The following is a 21,377-nucleotide window of genomic DNA, read 5'->3' on the forward strand; positions in this document are numbered from 1 at the left end:
TTATAGGCCCCCCAAAAAATTATGGTAAACAGAGCAGAGTAAAGAAAAGTACTCCCTTCAGCTGTCTGAATGCACCACTATGAACAGGGCTGCTCAATTACGGAAATAAATCATGATTATTTTTAAATCACGATTATTTACATGATTACTCATTGACTTTTGGTGAGATTTAGCCATTATTGAACTTAAAAAAAACTGTTTTTTAAAAAGTTAAACAACAGTGAAAAATCTTAGAGCTGTTATTCGATTATTCAATTTTTTGGTGATAATTAGAAGCAGAAATCGTAATCGCAATTAAAATTTTATTGATTGCACAGCCCTAACAATGAACCAAGTTTTGTGCAACAGGTAAGACCACTAGGAGGGTCGAACATCATGCACATCCAGAGGCCCCGTGCACCGGCCCAGGAGGGGTTATCTGTGGCTTTATGGTTTTGTCGATTAAAGACCTAGTTCATCCCAACATTCAGTTTGCTGGATACAGCTTTTGGCTTTTATTTTCTTATCTGATGTTCACTTAGGATTGGCCTGTCATGTTTGGCTGTCTAATACCTTAATGGATCTTTTTAGTAATGGTTTATCTCAGTGTTTAATGTCTGGCAAGGCTAACTGGAAAAGTTTTATGGTTTCAAAGTAGAATCAGCTCTGATCGTAAATGGTACTTGGATAGCAGCCTAGACAAACACTCAAAAAAAGTTAAGTACTTTTAATAGGTCAACTGACAAATTTTAGCAACCACCCATTTGCTTGTTTGTTTTTTGTTAGCACTTGTTGCAGGGTTAGTATTAATCTGCTTTATGTATTTATCACGTGTTTTAGCTGGCTGTGAGACAAATTTCATGGCAAATAGAGAAAACACGTCTTTCAAAACAAAAACGATGCAGTAGGTGATCAAAAACTGCAGTGAGTAGAACGCAAAAAATGCAAGAATTAGAGTGAGACTTCTTCCTACAGCTCTTCCTTTCCTTCTCTACAGGCAATGCATGTGCACAGCCAATAGGAACGCTCTCTCTCTCTCTCTCTCTCTGAAATGAAGTGTGACTGTCCAAAGTCTCCCGTCACGGCAAAATTATCTAAAGCCTGAAAAAAGAGCCAAGAGGAGACGCAGAAGTCTCATTTTCTCTCTGAACACTTGAATTACAATATGCTGAAAGAATAATATGGATTTTTTGACCAACAATACCAAATATAAATTACACACCACAGGTTTAATCCCACCCAACAGCAGCAACGGCGTTCATCTGGAGACCCATTATGTACAGTTTGCTTTAATGGATTCTAAAAGTTTTTACTAGGCTTACTTGGCATTTAATGTCAATAGTTCTCTGACATTTGCAGAGCAGTAGAGCGGAGGAGACATCATGATGAGTTTTTACAATGATCAGCAGGCCTCCATCCAATTTAGATTGACATCATGCCTTTCAGGCCTGTTCTTCACTGCTGAGGAAGCACAACTGTATCTAGAATGATTTGAGAAAATTATCTTTCCAGAAGCAAGGCTCAGCCAAGTCAAACATTTACAGGCACAGCAGCAGGCTCTGCTGCTCACTACAAAGACTATTCTCCTCCACACAGGAAGCCAGCAGCAACTGACAAACCTGGACACCTTTGTGTCTGATTGGGTGACAGGGAATGAGCCAATTAGAGGTGTTTGTCAGGGGAGCAACAATCAAGAAACAACTCACTGTGGCAGCCATTTGGTATGGCAATTGTTTGACAGAAGCAGCAGTAAAAATGGCAGTGTATTATTTCCCTATTTGTTAAATTATTTTATATTCATTCTATGAAACAAAAGCAACCAAACTCCCTTTCAATTGTTGACATGCTGCAGCCTTCAGTACATGCATTGCCCAAAGACATTAAGAAATAGGAGAGCAGCAGCTCAACAATATTGAGTATATGACCTATGTGTTTAAATGTATCTGCTTATGACTTCTGGTTATACTAAAATTTAGCATTAAACAAAGTGATTCCTTTAGAAGGTAAAGAGAACCCTTTACAGACAAAGAGCATTCAAATCTTCTGGGCCTAAATGTGACAACAGACCAGCAGTGCTCTCTATTGGCAAGAGAAATACAAATTAGAATGCATTTGTGTCCTCCATTTCCTCACAATTTTCTTCAGGATCAGTGAAATGGAGATTGACTGGCTGCTGAGGTTGGTTTCACTATTCACATGCCATTAAAAATAAATGTGACATGCATTTATTGTTGGTATGTGACATAAATGTGTTTAATCACAGAAAATTATTTCTAATGGAATATAGAGGATACGTGAGAATCACTGCATGTCCAATTTGTTCCACATTTATTGTTGCATATACATGAATTTAATTAAACATACATTTTAGATTTAAACTTAAACACTGATGGGATCCATGACCATCACTTTTTTATATAAAAACAAAGTAATTAGAAAGAGATTTCCAGTAAATCTAGTAAGTGCAACCTTAGGCAACTATACTGCACATGAGGTAAGGTTGCACGTACTCTGCCTACCTTCCTGATTACATTTTGGCTACTTATTGACTTTGCAAACTAACAGGATATGTTCAACATGATACTTTTTCTGTATAGTGTTATGAATCCAGTGTTAGCAAGTCAGTCAATAAAATTAATGTGCAAGCACCCAGTGTTATCTGCATATGGCTGTCCTTTAGTGCATGACCAGTTCATGGTTGTCTAAAAGAACCCAGATACCAAGAAAAAGGGTAAACAGAAAGTTAGTCATTGCAATCATTGATGTGATTAGGAAATGGACTTGTGGAACTGACATCATCATGCACTGTCAAATACGTGTATGAAACAGAAATGGCACTGTCTTTCATGAAGTCCCTTACATAAAGCTGCCACTGTGTAGAAAGGTGTGAATTGTTGGTTTTATCTAAATTTAACAAGTAGGTATTGTAGGGGGATGGTTAAATCTCCAACAATATTTAATAGGAGGTATACACTTCCAAGTTTGAGGAAACAAGTGAAATACAGATTACCCCATGTCAAATGCACTTGTAAATGCATTTGTTGAAAGTTAAAGAAAAGAGAAGAAAACAGAAAGTCTTAAATTCAGTCAAAAGGTCTAGTGCACTGGGTTCATCTAATCTCTACCGTACTGTATCGTTTATCAGTTTAAATGTACAGCACATGCACTCAGTGACAGTACCATGACTTTAGTAAACACCAAAGGCCACTTAGACAAAATCCCTTATCAGGTTGACAATAAATAAAAACGATTAAGGACATGGCATAATTGCATTAAAATGATCGAAGTTGATGTTGGTGGAAAACAAAATAGGAACATCTAAAAAAAAAAAACATCAGTACATGAAAAATGTACAAGATTGTATGTGCAACATTCAGCACAAGTCTAATGGATATTAATGGGTTAATTGTACATATTCAGTGCAGCCGACTAAAAAAAAAAAAAAAAAAAAAAAAAAAAAAAAAAAAAAAAGGGGGCTTGGCTGACTTTCCATTCAGCATACAAACAATTGCACAAGGTTCAGTCATTGTCAGTGTTTCACAGCCTGTCCGTCTCACATCAAGACCTCTCATATTTAAGGTAAGCAATATAATACAGGCCTTACAGTATTACAACATTCATAATTCAAACATGTCTGAATTCTGTTGTGAATTTACTGAGTATTATATTTGATATTTATATTCTATCCACAGCAATTAGTATGCAAACCATTGTGCTGTTGGTGTTGTGGGTTCTGGGAACATCACTGGTGTTGCCAGACCCCGACACAGCTGGAGAGAAAGTGGTCGAAGAGCCTATTCCATGTTCTAAGGGATGCACCTGTCTGCACGATGACTACAGCTTGGAGCTTAACATGTACTGCAGTGCTCGTAACTTGACGCAACTCCCCTCTGACATGCCCCCATTCACTCATTCACTCTGGCTAGATGGCAACCTGTTCACCTCCATCCCAGCAGCATCTTTCAAGGATCTTTCTAACCTGGATTTTTTGAATCTGCAGAGTGGCAAAGTAGTGACACTTGACCCTCAGGCTTTCAAAGGACTTAGGTCGCTAGCACACATTCACCTTGAGCGAAATCACATCCGGGTGTTACCAGCTACAATCTTCCACAATACACCTAACCTTGCTTCAGTTAGTCTGCATAACAACCACCTCACTCGTATTGAAGAAAGACTGTTTGCAGGACTCTCACACATGTGGCTTCTCAACCTAGGATGGAACTCATTAGCAGTTTTACCTGAGACTGTTTTCCATGACCTACAAGGTCTACGGGAGCTTGTTCTAGCAGGGAATAGACTCCCGTACTTGCAGCCACAGCTTTTCCAAAATCTTGCCGAGCTTAAAGAGTTAGATCTGACTGGAAATCACCTCAAGGTCATCAAAGCTAATGTGTTTGTTAAACTCACTAAACTGCAAAAGCTTTACCTGGCCCAGAATCAGATCGTGACAGTGGTACCCAGGGCCTTCTTTGGCATGAAGTCACTAAGATGGATGGATCTCACAAACAACAGACTGACTTCTCTCCATGATGACACATTTTTGGGTCTGCACAGTCTTCATGTACTGCGTCTTTCCAACAACTCAATCACCGGAATTAGGCCAAGGACTTTCCGTGATCTGCAGTATTTAGAAGAGCTGCGACTCAGCTACAACAGGATCCGAGCGCTGGGGGAAAGGATCTTTGAAGGGCTTGGTCACCTGGAGGTCCTAGAGCTGGAGCACAACCAGGTGCAGGAGGCACAAGTTGGTAGTTTCACTGGGCTCTCTCATGTGGCTGTCATTAACCTGTCTGGAAGCTGCTTCCAAAGTCTGCCAGACCAAATGTTCAAAGGTCTGTCAAAGCTTCACAGCCTTCATCTGGACAGAGGTTGCCTAGCAAGGGTCACAACTCAAGCTTTCACTGGACTTTCTGGTTTACGGAGGCTTTTCTTGCAGCACAACAACATCTCTGTGGTTGAACGCCATAGCTTTGTGGACCTGGTGGGCCTATTGGGACTGGACTTGAGTTTCAACAAGTTGGAGGTTTTCACAACCCATACATTCTCTGGCCTAAAGAATTTGGAGTACTTGCTGTTGTCCAACAATGAATGTCGACACTTTTTGCAGAATGGCACAAAGCAGCTACTCCCAAAGCTACGCTATCTGGACCTGAGAGCTAATACTTTGACAAGCATGGTCCCTGATTTTCCAGAAAGTATGGAAAAACTTTTGCTGTCTGGGAACCAGTGGAAATGTGATTGCAGTGCCCTCCCACTCAGAAATTACAGCTTGAGGAATCCGTTGGTGATACCTCGGCAAGTGGAGACCCACGCAGAAGGTGAAGAGCCTGACACAACCATCACCATATACAACAACATTACATGCACCAGCCCACCACGTCTAGCTGGTCAGGACCTGCGGGATATTGACAGTGAGCCCTTTCGATGGTGCTAGACAAATCTGCACAAATCTGTTTAGAAAAGTGGTTGGTGTTATCTGTAGTATTTAAAAAAAGTGATGATTTCAAGATTTTAATTGTAACACTAATACATGATTCAGGCTCGTGCAGAACATTTACTATTTGCAGATAAATGGTTGTCATTGCCTTTAGATAAAATGGTTCAAAAATATTTAAGGAATGCTATGAATTTCTTTAAATGAAGAGACAAACCAATTATGTATTTTGCTTTAACTTTTCAGAGGTATAAGTTAAAGTATAAATGTGGGAAAATGCAACTACATTTGGTAAATTGTCACCTCTCTCAAAAAAAGAGAGAATTTTATGTTATTTCCCTCAATTCACTTCAAATGCTTCGAAATAATTTGATTTATATTAGCATTAGAGAGTAAAATGAATTGTACAGACCTGAGTTCTACCACATTTGGGATCAGGTTACCAGTGATGTTGCTTGACATGGAAACATGTTTGCAGAAGTTATAAAACAAAATAGATAGCTTTAAATGTGATGCATTTTTAAAATATTTTATATATTTTAATATATCTTGGACCTCTCTTTATGTTGAACATGCTTTGGTAATTTGTGTACTTTGGGAAAATATAAATGAAGATAGCAGGCAAAAAAAACTGAGTGCAACAAAACTGAAATGGCGTTTTACCAAATGTCAAGTTTAACCCTATTAAGCTAGGGTACAAAACCCAATTTAGTTCATCATTGGGTAGGATGGTTGAACAAACGTTTGGCAAACTTAAAAAGTAAATAGGCTATATAGCCTATAACTGTTACGACAATAGCGTTCCAGTTCAGAAACTAAAAGGTCTTCAATTTGTGTGCATACTTGGTGTAACATTAATGAAGGTCCGTTTGTCACTTTAAAAAACGTTGGAAAATTGCCTTAAAAGCGCAATAAATGTTTTAAAACGTGTGTGCCATCACTTTCTTAATTTTGTTTCTCTCCATGTACCCACATCAATAGCTAACTAGTTGTCCACACCAGTTTAGCCATACCGTTAACATCCATGTACGCCACTTCCCCACTGACCTAGCTAGCTAGCGAATGCATACGCAGCACATATGTCTCCCAAGAATTAGCAGAAAGGCAAAGTTCAACAGATTGATAAAACAAACACAAAGCCGTGAAAACATGCACCTGGATAGAAACAGTTGGCTCTTCACGGTGGAAGCAACACCGCATAGCTAGCTAGCCAGCTAACTTGCCGAGTGCACATCTAGCTAACGTCATTCCTTTTAGCACTAACTAGATAAATAAAATCGCCTTTCAATAATCCTTTCAATGTGCATATGGCATTACTGAAGTCTAGCTACTATATTTATGCAGAGTGCAGACCTAGACTGGTGCAGATTCGTTACCTACATCCAACATTTCTCACAAAGAGTTAACGTTACACCTGTAATGTAGGCTATCGTCTGTTCAGGTGTTAAACATTTTTCTGTGATTTTCTTATGCGGCTTAAGTTAGTTAGTTAGTTTGTTGCAATATTTCTGACAGCACCTGAAGGCAACATTGTTGACGAATCACACGTGCACGGAGAAGGTTTTCGTTGTCAATGGTAACCAGAGTCACAATAATGAACTGTGACAAATAAACGGTCACCTTAGCTACATAAAACATCTTTATTTTACCGCTTGTAATGGACCTAAATAATTCGTCGTGTTGGGATTCGATTCTAGAGAAGGTGAAACCACATATACCGACCATCGACTTCGACTCTTCATCAGTATGTTTTTTTTTCTTCGTAAAAATGTGCTAACGTCTGCTAGCTAACTAACGCTAACTGACAAAAACATTAACTGCATTTACACCAAAATGAATGGTTCCTCTTAACGTTACAGTCTGAGAATGAAGAGATTGTCACCATATTTCAAAGACCAGCTGGTCTTTCCCAGAAGGTCCCTGAAGACTTTGACATGTTTTCAATGGATGATGATGAACTAGAGGTTAGTTAATTAGCTAGCTACTATATAGTTTCATGAGTGATAATTGTAGTAATATCAGAACCACCAAACAAACAGGACTGGTAACGCTAATCATTGATATTTGTTTTGTGTGCATATGTTTAATCAGGAGCTGTTGAAACCTGTAGCTCAGACATGCTGGTCAGAAGAGAGTATGAAGTTGGATGATGATGAAATTGTGGAAGGCACTACTGCAACTCGTTGGGGTACAAAACACTCAGAAGATGCTGAAGACGCAGCTTCTTGTGAGAGAGTTATTGTGGAGTTGAACAGAGCCAAGAAGGATGTCTCCGTAAAACCAACAGAATCTGAAATGGGTTTTACTGTTCTCTCATTTGCGGTGAGTTTGGGAAAGTAAAAATGGTTAGGAATAATCTTATGGTTATAGTGGCTAATGCAGTTTGATATTCTCTAGTTGTTATACCGTATTATAAAAAATACTAGTTTTGTTACACACTAACATTCAGAGGCTTGACCAGTGGGATTTGGATGATGTCCTCCAAAATCTGAAAGAAGATGGGCTGCCTTTGCGATGCGTGTCAGTTGAACCTTCAAAAACAGGTGCAGGTGAGTAAGTTTTAACAAAATAACAAATAAGGGTTTATTGATGATTATTGTGGGGGGTAGGGGGGGTTATGTATTCCATTTACATTATGAATTAGGGCTGGGCGATATGGAGAAAATCTAATATGACAATATTTTTGACCAAATACCTTGATATCGATACCACAATGATATTGTAGTGTTGACTATTGGTGCTTTCACAGAACATTTACAGAATGAGAATTTTGATAAATAATCATCAGTAATGTGGATATAATGACTAAGTGGGAAAAAGGCAAATAATAGAACAGTTCAGAAAATGACTTCACTTTACTTTAATGCAGCCTGGAAAAGACAACACTTATGCCATATTACGATATGGCCATTTCCAAAATCTAAGACAATATCTAGTCTTATATTACGATATCGATATAATATCAATATTTTGCCCACATCTATTATGAATTTATTATCTTGTGGTGTAAGTTCAACTCAAATTCTGTTCATAGATGGTGACAAGGAAAGATCCCAGGGAAACATAATGGAGAGACTCGTTACTTTCTGTCAGAGCCAGTCGTCTAAGTATCTGCCAGAGACTGTGGAAACTCCAAACCACATCAGGTAAGAAAGCACTGCTATGATTTTGTGATCCAAATGTATGATAATAAGATAATAATCACCTGTTTGATGCAGACAGAATAATGTGTGCAACAAATCATCCAAGAGGATGGAAGCAGAGCTGCAGCTGAGCCACCAGGAATGTCCCACTGTTTATATTGACCTGCGTTGTCCTGATCCTTCAATAAAACCACTGAGAACATCCCCAAATCTTACATCAGTGTCAAAGTCACCAGCCAAACTTAACACTCACCAGGAAACACCACCTGCAACGAATTCCAATCTCAAAGTGCCTGCTGACTCACAAATGGGGGACAGGTATATATCCTGCATTAGACACATTTGTCATGCTTCAGTCATGCACATTTTGTTTCACTTCATAGTGTTTTTTCTACTTGCTTCCAGGGAAGTGACTGGCAAGAGTATGTTGCTTCAGAAAATCAGGGAGATTAATAGAAATGGGAATAAATATCTCCAAAAATATACAGATCCTCCCTATTCAGTGTCTGGAAATGAAGCAGAAGAAGTGAAAGAGAAGTTAAACCAGCTTGTAGAGTCTACATGTAGCCATGAGTCACACCATCTGTGGGAAGATAAACAATCTTCACTTGTACAGTTTGAATACAGAAACTCTAAAATGGAAAGCCCACCAACAACTCAGCAAAGTACAATCAAAGAATCAAAGCATCTGAGGTATGTATTTTTTCTTTATTCATTCAGCACATCATAGAGAATAAACAAGTATTTAACCATGTCAATGCTTTTGTTAGTGACCAACAACAAGTCAAGCAGACATTACAACATGAACAACACCAGCAGATTTTCAAACAACTACAAATACATCGTCCACACAAATCTGTCAACCAGAAGCACCCAGCTGCTGAAAGGACTGGTGTTCTTTATGATTTTGTAAGTGACACAAAACTTAAATTTTACTGTACTTAAAATTAAAAAAAAAAGAGACTTACAATGACTTGTTTTTTAGGAAGCATCTCATCTACAGTCAATCAGTACGCTGCCAGCAAATATTGAAAGTAAGGGGTGTATGCTACTGACCGTCAACCTCTCCAGTCCTGGCATGGTTGAAGCAAGAGCTCATGGGAGGAAAAAACATCTGGATCCAGCTGCAACCAAATCAGACATCTACAACACATTAGTGGCTTGGTTTCTGTCTTTGGTTAGTGAGCAGTGGCTTCTCTCCTAATGTGTGTCGACAATTGTCATTCACAAAGCTGAGTTCATGTTTCACCATGTAAGGGTCATATCCTTGTTCATCCATGCGAATTAGGTTGGCCCAGACTCAGGCCATAATGAAGACAAGGTCCGTGCACAGGTCCCATTCTGGGTTGCAGGACTTCAGCAGCTGTGGACAGAGGGTGGACTTGCTTTGCATGTTTTAGCTGTGGCTCATCAGTCTTACACACCAAGGGTGAATAGCAACAACAACAAAAAAACACTCTGTAGGCTTTACAATGTCCGCGCTGACGCTGTTTTTCTTTTTGTTGGTTTTGTAGAAAAGGGACGTGGACATCCATGCACCTTTCTATAACCATGTCTGCAGGTTCCTCTCTGAGACCTCACTGACTCTAATTGCCCACTGGCTACCTCAGCTCAAAAGCTTGCTGGACAAACATGCCTATGCCACGCCCATCCATCTGCCCTCCTCCTGTTTAAATGTTTTCATCTCCACCACCTCTGACAAAAAGGTGGTTTGCTTCAGAGAGTGTGATTTCATATGTGTTTTAAGCACTGATTTTACATTCTGTTGACTGTATTTTGTTCCCTTGGCTTTGTATTTCAGATTATAGATAGGACATTTTGTCTCAGTCCAGGGTTTTACTGGCAGACTGTGGAAACTCAGGAGCGTGTTTGTAAAGGGAGAGAGTCCACACAAGAGCTGCACACGGAGGTGAGCATGTTGTCCTTGAAAATTGTGTGTCTGTTCAGAGGCAAAGGAATACAAGTGGAATAACTGATTCCTCATCTCATTTTTGTTGCAGGTGTCAGTTACTCTGGGATGCAAGGCTTTCCTCCTACATCCCCTCAAAACACACTACACTCTCCAGCTTATTCTCGACTCAGGACTCGATGTGTGTGGTCTGCGGCTCCTTTATCCACCTCAGGGATTCCTGAGTGACAGTGCTGGTAGGACATAACTAAAGCCACCGGGTCATAAAATACTTAATAACTGTCCTTCTGGCTCATTGATCTGGTGTGCATCCTGGATCCAACTGTGCCTGTGTTCTTATTGAATACAAACTGTCTGTAAAACCCTCCCCCCTGATTTATAGGTGCTGTTCCAGTTATCCAGAGAACTGATGAGACCTGCCAGCCTGTTCTTGCCCTTGCTGTTCGGGGCCTTCAAGCCCACACCGTGTTGAAAGATTTAATTAGTTCCTTAGATCCTCTGCTGCCCAAAATGACAGATCCAACTTCTCTTAACCCCCTTCACTGCAGAGGTCAAGAACCTCCACTCTTCTACTCCCCTCGACTGGCCAGTCAAGTCCACAGGGAGCTGTGCTTGTGGTTTTCAGGAAGACTTCCAGGAGGAAATGCACAGAATCACAACCGGTGTGACAACTTTTTTACATCATATATATGTTGTTGTTTTAATTATTTTTCTATAGTATTTCATATGAACTGTGGATTGACTGAAATTGCTCTGAACTCTTGTTTGTTTTTTCAAAAGAATTCTCAATTTAAATCTTCATGTCCTAAGAAAAACTGACACCTTTCAATGAGCAAAATTTCACTAATATAACAAAGAAATACTGTGCAAATCAACTTTTTTTTTTAAAGTTTTGATTAAACCTGCTAAGTGACTTTTGCAGTCAGCTCTTAGAGATTCAAGATATTCTATAACTGCAATCCCCTAAAGTCCACAAGGTTTACTTAGTGCATACTAAAGCATAGTCTCTTTATTACTGTGGCACTGTTTTTGTTCTAATAATGTTATAATCAGTCCCCTTCTCTTTTGTTTGCAGAGATACACCTTCAGATGACAAACTCGGAGACAGCCTGTTCAATTTGAGCAGATCACCTTCCTTTTTGTGTGCTTCAACAAAAGGTACCGTAACTGAACAAGGAGCCAAAACTGTCACAAGGGGGAAAACTGGCTTCTCCTTACATTTCCTTTTTTAACTTTCATCTTTGCAGTCCTAAGGGAAATTTTGTTTGGAGCAAGGACCAAAGATTATTATTTGAATGGGGCCACTAATCCTTCTCTCACCCCGCATAGCTGACTTACTCCTTGTGGTGTCGCCTGCTGTGCCTCCATGTTGCTACAGCCATGTGTTGGCTGTTTGTGAACACAGAGGCTTCAGTCTGCGGGGGCTGCGGAGGCTGCAGCTTCAGAGCAATAAAGCTGCAGTCATTGGACTCTCCAACCAGCAGGTAGAACTGCGAGATACAATTTGTGTGTAGAATAGAAAGACATTAGTTTATTGAACCTAATGACGAAAGTCAATCAGTGATCAAATATATTCTATTATATACTATTTGATTTGTAGAGAATTTTTTATTTACTGAATACATTTTTAGAGGTGGAAAGGAGAATGAATTGAGGTTATAAGACCTTGGAGCTGGTCTTGAAATCCAGGAATTATATTAAAAAATAAATTTCTATCATAATGGAACATTTGGCTGTAATTGGCATCTGTGCAGAAAATGCACCTTTAACTGTAGGCCAATTTCTAAGCTGTTTGGGTCTAATGAAATGTATTTTTTTTTATCAGTCTTGACACCTGCGTATGTTTTCTCTAGACCCTTGTGTTCTGTAGTCCACATTCTGTGACCCAGGATCAGTGTCCGCTGGAGCTACCCTCTCACTGTCTGTTGTTGTTACTGAGGAGAGAGAATGCAGTGCACCACAGTGTTAGTCTGCCAGCAGGTCTGAATTCCATCTCTAATTATATGTACATCAGAATTTATTTCTCTAAATTATATCAAAAATAAACATTCTGGTGCAATAATGTTAAAAGCATTACAAAGTTTCTTTGACAATAAAATAACATTGTTAAATTGTTTCAGCCCTAATGACAGAATTTAAGGCACAAAAGCTTCTGGGTTGCATCCACTCCAGACTTGATGGTGTTAACACTGTAGAGCCAAGCTTCTGCTTCCACGCTGTGCCTTACAGCAAGAAACTGTTCCATATCTTTGGTAAGCACTGTGTGTTCAGTGTCAGTAAAGTAGTAGGTTCTCCTCTGCTGTTTCCTTTTATGTTTTGTCTGTATATTTTCTTTTTAGTTAAGTGTATGTGGGCGGTGCCAGATCCTTCCAGGGTGATCCTGTCACATAATAAGTGTGCATTCAACTCTGACATGGAACAGGTGGCAATTTTGACCTTGTGTGGGAAGTACATGAGCCAAGGCCTAAACCTCCTACACAGAGTGCTGACAGAAGGGCCACAAGGTGGGTGAAGTTCAACTGCATTTGTGAAAGCACAGCCTGTCCTTGGTTTTGGAACTGGAAGTGGCAGTAAACAAACAGAATACACTGTCAAATACACAAATACACATACCAGTTAATTAAATGAATGAACAGATTAGTGAGAACGCGAGTGAAGATTTTCATCAAAATTCTCTTAACTTACCTCTCCTTTTTTTTTCAATGGTTGTAACTTTAAAAAAAAAAGAAAAAGAAAAATGATAATCAAGTTGATGTCCGACATGCAGGATTCAAGCTGCTTGGCCTGAAGTGGCTGCCTGCATTGACTCGACTTCAGGCTCAGGAACTGAGTCCATACGAAGTGGGAGAACAGCTCTGTAAAGACAGCCTGGAGAATCTGACATCCTCTCCTGCCCTAGTGTGTGCTCTTAGACGGGTGGATGTTTTTTCTTCACTGAGGAAGCTTCTACCACGCGATTACCCCGGTAACCTCAGTGCCCTGATGTCACCCACACCTGAAGTGGCTTTCAGACAAGCCTCCCTCTTCTTCTTTGAGCATGAGATGATTCCTGGTAAGTGTGCCGATTGCTGTATACAACTTGCAATCAGATACCAAGTCTAAAATCAATTCTCTTAAGGGATGCTACAGTTTGAAGTATGTAAGCCTATCACAACATTTAAGGAGAAATAAGAGTATAGTCTTGTATAGGCTGGGGAAAAAGCTCATCAACCCACTTCTTTCCTCTACAGACCACAGCGTACTCCCAGTTCTGAAGTTTCCTCCCCAAAACTGCGATATAAAAGGTTTGTCTTAAATAGCATCACAACTACAGAGCACATCACAATTGCAGTTTTATATTGTAATTTTCCATTGCAGCGTTTCTTTTATTCTATAAATCTGAGGAATTAAACTGATAAACTCTCTTTGACTCAGCGTGCACACAGTTTTCTGGCTCATAAGCTAAAGACAGCAGATATAGTATATATATAGTAATAAGATTTGTATGTCTTCACATCACAAAACAGATAAGACATTTTCAATTTAAATCTGAGGCACTAATATATTTTGTTGAGCTTGGGCTTGTGTATAACAGTGGCCAACTGTATTACCATGTCAATGTTTCACTGTGGTCAAAGTTAGACTTTCTGTGCATTTCGTTACAACGTTGATGTGATCACCAAAAGAGAAGTCTTTTGGTTAGAGAGTTGTGTTTGATAATGTGTCAATGCATATAATATTGAACATTCAACTTTCTTTCCAGGTCCACAGATGCTGCTCACTGTGTGCCTGTTCAAGCCAGGAATCTGGAATCACTCTCTGGCTAAAATCGGCCAAAAACTCCAGCTGAGTGGCCTCACATTGGTGGGCCTGCATGTAGTGAGCCTGGACAAAAGCAATGCTACCTCACTACTACCTGCACAAAGTGTAACCAATAATAACTATCTGTCTGAAAAATAAGCTTTCCTTTCATGCAAAAACCTAAGCCTTGGTCATTGATACAGCGTTAACTGTTGTGTGCAGGACCCTTCAGACTTGGAGGCCCACATGGAGTACTTGTGCTCTGGCTCCTCACTAGCTCTCTGCCTCCAGGGGGAGAATGCTGTGAGGAGGCTGCTGGATGTGCTGAGCCAAGATGACTCATCCCTGTGGACCTATTATGGTATGGCTCATTTATCCGGTGGCATCCATGGTTCCGTGCACTGTCCATTATACTGGTACACATTCAAGAACTAAATAGCTATGTGTGCCACAGTACTAGTGATTATTATTTAAAGCACTTTGAATTGCCTTTGTGAATGAAATGTGCTATACAAATACACTTGCCTTGCCTTTTTGTATGTTTAAAATGTCTCTAACCAATGTTATAGCATCAGGATCATATCAGAAAGCAATTCAGGATGTGAAGAGGCTTTTTCCAGAGGGGCTTTGCTGTTCTGAGACCAGCACAATGAGACAGGAGCAGGTATGCATGTCACACACAGGACTCAGGTCTTGGGTTGCACTTTTGTCTGATTAAAGGCAGACATCCTGTGTTTATGCTTGGTTTCTTGTTTCAGATACTCAGCATGCGTTCAGACCTTTTAGCCTCTGTGGAGCGCAAACAAAGCTGCACACTGGCCCTTGTGGACCAGGACGGTCTGTCACCTTCAATGGTATCAGGAACAAATGGAGGTTTGGACTACTTTTTGAGGTTTTATTTTGATAAACAGACAATTGCATGTATCAATAACAATATTGATTGCTAAAAGCAATGCTGTAAACTGCAGAACTAGGCTATGCTCTGTATTCAGGCTGCATTAGTGGTGTACTCATTTATGCACATTTTCCTGACTGTTGTCATTAATGAATTTACTTTAAAGTCAAAGCGTTGAACATTGCATGGTTCAATCATTTACTAAAGAAAAATAGGTCCCTTCAAATTATTTAATCATTTATTGTGACTTTGGCAGGGACTCCTCTGGAATGGATGTTGAAATATGACTTGGTTCCAGATGACCTTTGTAAATAAAATAAATGTCCTGTTTTGCTTGTTTATTGGTACCAGAGATGCACAGTGCCAACTGGCAGACAACTTGTCTGCTGATACCCTTAAATGCTTCACCTCTCAGCCAAGTGCCATCCCAGCTGGACATGCTTGAGCAGCTGCTAAGGTCAGACTGCCATCTTGTGGCGGGGAGGATGAGCATTCTGGATCACGAGCAGAGGAAACACATCGCTGATACACTGAAAATGTCATCGAGAGGACATGAAAGGGTTAGAAGACTGTCTTTGAAATAAGTTGTTTTAGAGTTATCGCTGTCTTATAAACAGAGCAATCAGCAATTGATTTCCCCTGGTCTCATGTTTCCTCAAAAGATGGCTCACCTTCACACAATGGCACCCTGTCTCATCATGGCTCTACAAGGGAAAAAGATTGTGACATGCTTTAACTTGATCCTTGAAAGGTATGGAAAGAGACAACTCAAACCTATTGTGCAGACATGCAGACTATTTATATATAAAAACTGTTTCATTTCCCCTTTGTATTTTATTGTTACACTAGCATTTACAAGAAGAGGTCAGATCTCGAAAAAGTGGGGGAAATTATAATCTATCCAGAGAATCAGGAAGAGGTAAATGATGAATATAATTCATGTTTTTCTTTAAGGCCTTTATTTATTCCTAATAGATTAACATAACATTGGCTGCTTTGTATAAACCACCCAGGTGTACCGATGTGCTGTCTTGTCTTAAAAAATTATTATATAGATCAACAGGTCCCCTTTGAATGTGTTGTGTTCTCCCCTCCAGGCCAAGCAGCTGATGTGCTACCTATTTGATGCCTTGTCTCCTGAGAGCTGTCAAACTGTCACCGTGCCATAAAGTTTAAATGGGTGCCCTAGTACAAGCATGCCAACGGTAAACCTACTTCTGTTAGCCTTTTCAAATAACTGTTCTGAAAAAAAAATGTAATTTGTAATTTAAGATGTTCAGGAAAGACTTGTTTTGTATAATCAACTTATTTTTCCAAGTCACTGTAGTGTCACCTTGTATCACCTTCCCCCTCCTATGCTGTCCACTTTTAAGGCACAAGCAGTTATTTTCTGTTATTTGATTCTGTAAATTGTGTTTGAGACCAAAAGTATTCACACATTTCAGATGAAAAATTATTTTAATTCTCAAGATGATAAAAATAATTTTGTGAACTCTGTAAACCATTGCATAACTGTAGTGTAACATTTTAACAAGTGTTAACAAACTAGTAATACACTACATAAAATATGCTGTACACAATCCTCAATGTAGAAAACAAAAATCTAGTATTCTAAGACTTATGCACCTATGTTTGTGTTCACAACACAAAAAATATCAATACACCAACAAAATAGTTTCTACGATTATCAGTAAAGAATTTCCTACATATCCATAGAGCTCGTCACAAAATGAGGGACATATAGTTTAATCTATAAATAATGTCTAAACCCACTAACATTAGGAAATGAACGCAAGAAATGCAGTTTCCTCAGATTTAAAACATTCTCTATTAAATCATTGTATAACCTTGAGAAAAATACATTTCTTTCCTTATATTACCTCATTATGCTGACAAATAGAAACTTGAAAACTTGCATTTGTTTTAGTTCTAATAAATTTTATTGAATAGCAGTTCACAGCTAGATGCTACATCAATATGAATTAATTGCGCTCCATAATATCCAGTGACCTATTCATTGAATATCTAATTTAGAACATTACATTCAATATTTCAGGGCTTCAATGTTCAAATAACATTTCTACTGAAATGTTTTAAAGTATATGGAACAAATGGTTCCACATTCAGATTATTTACTTTTGACAACAGCTGCTGTACTAGTATTTACTTAAATTTAACAGCTTCATACATAATACTCCTATACATGTACAAGATTGCATAAATCTTCAGGCTCCATTTTCAAAATATTAAAAACAAAAAGACAACACAACAACTAACCATAATGCAAAATAGAAACTATTTCAATGCAGAGCATAATGATACATCTATTACAGTTCATTTACAAGATTCTTTCTATTTGGTGCTTTTCCTAACAAACCATTTTTGAGAAGAGTTTTTGGTGCCAAATGACTAATTGAGATCAAAATTGTGTATTCAATGGGTAAGTATTGCTGTTTTTTTTTTTTGTTTTTTTAATGGTATGGCAAATACAGACTGAGATAGACATTAATCACTTATAACCTTTGATTCCTCCCGGGGAAATGGTGAAACATATCTCATTAGATCAGCCTTTTTTACTTTCAGTTTGAGTAGCCTGAATCCAGAGGATCATTTACCAATCACATTGTGGTCCACAAAAATATTGTAAGGCACTGGAATTTTGATTCCAAACAAGAATGTTATATGTTTTAATCTGACTGAGAAAACACTGCCTTTGAGTCATATTCTCTTAATGATAATGATACCAATCAACATGTAGTTATTAAAAGGCACAGATGTACTTGAAATTGGTCCATTAGAGATCATTTTAACATATCTTAAGAAATGTAACCTGTGCTTATCAAGTAAATGTTTCATTACGTTTTAGAAAACTTGAATTGGGGCGAGTAGACCACTAGAGAGACTGACAACAAATTACCATGACCACAACAACAACAACTCAGTTTTAATTATGTCTGTATCTGCCATTGATGTTTGTCACAATCATCATCTGTCCTGTCATTTTCCAAAACCAAAAACTAATTTGGACCACGGCTTCAAGAAATAGAAAGCAAAGAGTCATATAGAAAGAAAGCACCTTACAGTCATGGTAGGTCTATCATAACAGCATATAATGCATAACCACCTATTTCCAAAGTGATAGAGATTATGTAGTTAAGTAAAATCAACAGACAAAAGTTTATATGGCCACTTTAGAAGCACAAATGTCATTCACCCTTGACATTCCTTTACTGTAGACAACACTTAAACTGAATCCTCACTTATGTCGGCATGTGCTAGCCAGTATTGCACAAACCTGCCATAAATGTCAATGTATACTTAGCACAAAATCCAATATACAAATACACATTTTTTAAGGATCTGAACCATGCATTTTTGATCAATTCTGTAACAACTCACTATAGCTAACTTTAGATAGAAAAAGATGCCATTAATTACCGTTAATGAACATTATCTATTTAAGGTACTAGGTGATTACTTAAAAAATTACTGAAATAAAACAAATGATGAAATGTAATACAAAAAGAAAGAAATAACAATACTTCAGGTCTTTGGTAAAACTGCAAAAAATAGGGTTCAAGTCTATTAATGTTGAAAGCAAAAGCTGTCGGCGTAGTCCTGTTTACTCACTACAAGGATATATGTCCAACTGAATGAAATATCAAAGCAAAAATCCATCCAAAAACAGAACTCTGGCCACTCACAATGCAGTCTCAGTTCTATCTGAATGGCCTTGGTGCTCTGACCTCCCAGACCCAGCCCTGTACACAACTACAGGCTGATATGTCCAAAACCTTAGAAATGATTTTAACTTGTTTGTTCAAGGGTACATTTCCCTTTAGAATAAATATTTGGACAGCTACTGGAACACAACTTTGGTTAATTTTTAGATTTACACACTAGACATCATTAATTTAGTTAGCCTCCCAGGCAAACCAAAATAGACCAAAGAACCTTGTAAAGTTAGCTTCACCGTGCACTGCTATCCAGTGTATGAGGGGAAATAAATCCGACAAATATACATTTACCTTCCATCAATTCAAAAATGGGGCAATCTACAGCAGAACATGTCTGTGACATCATTCATCCTTTACAAAAGAACTGACACTTTGACTCAAATGGATTTACAAATCAATAATTCAATTAAAATAAGATTTAGTCAAGTTAGATGCAGAAGACTTTTTAGAAGATTGTTTCATAGTTTTTGAAATCTGAGCATTGGATGCACAACGACATTCAAACATCTAAATGTATTACAATAAACTACATTTATACCTTTTCCAGTAGTAGCGAAGCTTGCAGAAGTTATTAAGCCTTTACTACTCTAAAAATAAGTCAATACAAATATTCCGGCAGTGTGACCCAGTGCAAACCTTTTTTTTTTTCTTCTTCTTTTTTTGTAGCTGGTTAATATATTGCATAACATGCAATACCAGAAGTGTTTAGCCTTTTATGCTGTAATATGATGAAATCATGAAAACGCTTAAATACCAAAAATCTTTTTTATAAGTTCCCTCTGAGTTTCTTAACTGTCATTTATGTGAATGTAAACAATGCATTTCCTCATATTTAGAAGTAGCACAAAGTGTACCAGGAGATACATGATTTTCTATTGAATTTAACGCACAATTCTTTTTTCTTTTTCTTTTTTTTTTTAACACAGTAGAAGGTCATTTCAATTAGCGGAACCTAAGCACTTCCTATACAAGTCCTTTCCAACTTACAAGTTAACTACGGAATTCTTCATTCACTGCAGAATTATTACAATACGACAAATTAAACAGTAAACTGTTTAAAAAGCTTTTTTTTTCTCCATATGTTGCTATATAAATTCATGTGAGCTATGTTTGCATACTCCCAAATGTTGAATTGAAAAACCTAATTTCAAACACTGAAGCTGCACCAAAAGAGCACCACGACCAAGGAATGAGTGGGTGGGTGGGTGGTTGGAGGGAAGGTTCATCACTAAGGTCAGGACACAGGCACTGACAATGTTTGTTTTCAATTATATTTTGCAGAAATACTTATTGGGATTGGGCCAAACACACTGACATATATATTTATATATATATATATATATATATATATACACATATAGTCATACAGGTCAATGCTTCTGCAAAATTAAACAAAACATGTTATGCCGAAACCTGTGCGCAAGCTTCAACTACTTGTGTTTGCTCTTACAATTCTACACTTATCCTTTTTAAACTAAGGCAAGGCACTTTAAAGTTAGAGGCCGATATGTTCTAGACAAGGTCAAGAGGCTAGATTCCTACAAAAATCACCATCTCAGGCTTTTAGCAAATACGAGACATGCTTCTCTAATATGCTAGGCTATATACATCTCTACAAAACAAAACTAACTGATTGAATAACAGCCTGAACATGTAGCATGTGCCTTAACTGATTTTACAGCTGCTGGTTATGCCAAAAATGCATTCAGTTTGCACTTATTTGATTGAAATTTTATAAATCGCACTATGAAAGTAGAAACTATTTAGCATTTTTTCTATGAAATCTTAATAATATCTAGAACCATGCCATGATTTAACAAGAGGAAATATCCAAATCATGTTTCACAGTACACACAAATGCTTCAGACATTAGCTTATATATATATATATATATATATATATATATATATATATATATATATATATATATATAAAACTAAGGAATACCTACAAAAGAGCTTAAGGCAAAAAAAAAAAAATAATAATCTATACAGCCTTTAATAAAGTCCCAAGTCAACAAAGTGCTTTAATAAGAAATTAAACTTCTTCAGAGAATTGGTCAAAATAATTATGCTTGACTGGTTGCATTAAAATGTGTGTTAATGAAAAGGTGGCTTTACTTAAAGAGGAACACTAAAATGTGTGATGTGTTTTGTTGTTTTCTTGGTTAGTCAGATGTACTGCTGCTGATTTACAGACACAGGTGTGGTTCAGCAATAATACCTCATTGGATGTGAACCACTTAACAAATCTGCATATTCAGTCTCAAATGCTGGACAATAATTTGGCCAAAAGATTGCCAATTTTAGTGTTGAATGCATTAATTCCTCAGAGCATGGAGCTGTTGAATGTTCTAGGGCTTTCCTGGTACAATGCAGATGAACAGCAACCCATTTCACACCTCCGTTTTGGCAGCTCCATACTCTGTAAATGCTTAGGTTAATGATGATTTGCTTGCAAAAGCTCCTGAGTGAATTATTTGCCTTTGATGTATTCCTCT

At 38.0% G+C, this 21,377-nt stretch overlaps 2 protein-coding genes across 5 annotated transcripts; both read left to right on the plus strand.

Moving 5' to 3' along the window:
- The first annotated feature begins 3,466 nt into the window (after positions 1 to 3,466).
- igfals (insulin-like growth factor binding protein, acid labile subunit) lies at positions 3,467 to 5,581 on the plus strand. Its single transcript, XM_032538243.1, has 2 exons — positions 3,467 to 3,558; positions 3,672 to 5,581. Exon 2 carries the CDS (start codon positions 3,680 to 3,682, stop codon positions 5,411 to 5,413), a length of 1,734 nt encoding a protein of 577 aa, XP_032394134.1. The 5' UTR covers positions 3,467 to 3,558; positions 3,672 to 3,679; the 3' UTR covers positions 5,414 to 5,581.
- A 1,295-nt stretch (positions 5,582 to 6,876) lies between these two features.
- On the plus strand, positions 6,877 to 20,764 carry LOC116702662 (uncharacterized). Of its 4 annotated transcripts, XM_032536993.1 has the most exons (30): positions 6,878 to 7,157; positions 7,273 to 7,377; positions 7,505 to 7,618; positions 7,679 to 7,735; positions 7,863 to 7,962; positions 8,448 to 8,559; positions 8,632 to 8,874; positions 8,962 to 9,249; positions 9,327 to 9,465; positions 9,542 to 9,733; positions 9,845 to 9,985; positions 10,071 to 10,262; positions 10,358 to 10,465; positions 10,557 to 10,701; positions 10,848 to 11,127; positions 11,541 to 11,623; positions 11,795 to 11,949; positions 12,319 to 12,445; positions 12,586 to 12,717; positions 12,805 to 12,969; positions 13,215 to 13,517; positions 13,696 to 13,749; positions 14,208 to 14,371; positions 14,468 to 14,606; positions 14,815 to 14,909; positions 15,004 to 15,118; positions 15,492 to 15,700; positions 15,803 to 15,891; positions 15,990 to 16,059; positions 16,238 to 20,764. In XM_032536993.1, the coding sequence occupies exons 1-30, from the start codon at positions 7,071 to 7,073 to the stop codon at positions 16,307 to 16,309; spliced, it is 4,275 nt and encodes a 1,424-aa protein (XP_032392884.1). In that variant the 5' UTR covers positions 6,878 to 7,070; the 3' UTR covers positions 16,310 to 20,764. The 4 variants fall into 4 exon arrangements, with proteins under 4 accessions (XP_032392882.1, XP_032392883.1, XP_032392884.1 ...); XM_032536991.1 differs by having other exon boundaries at positions 6,877 to 7,157; positions 7,505 to 7,735; positions 13,233 to 13,517; XM_032536992.1 differs by having other exon boundaries at positions 6,877 to 7,115; positions 7,505 to 7,735.
- Positions 20,765 to 21,377: the final 613 nt, after the last annotated feature.

Source organism: Etheostoma spectabile, chromosome 15, assembly GCF_008692095.1.
Source record: "Etheostoma spectabile isolate EspeVRDwgs_2016 chromosome 15, UIUC_Espe_1.0, whole genome shotgun sequence".
Taxonomy (NCBI): domain Eukaryota; kingdom Metazoa; phylum Chordata; class Actinopteri; order Perciformes; family Percidae; genus Etheostoma; species Etheostoma spectabile.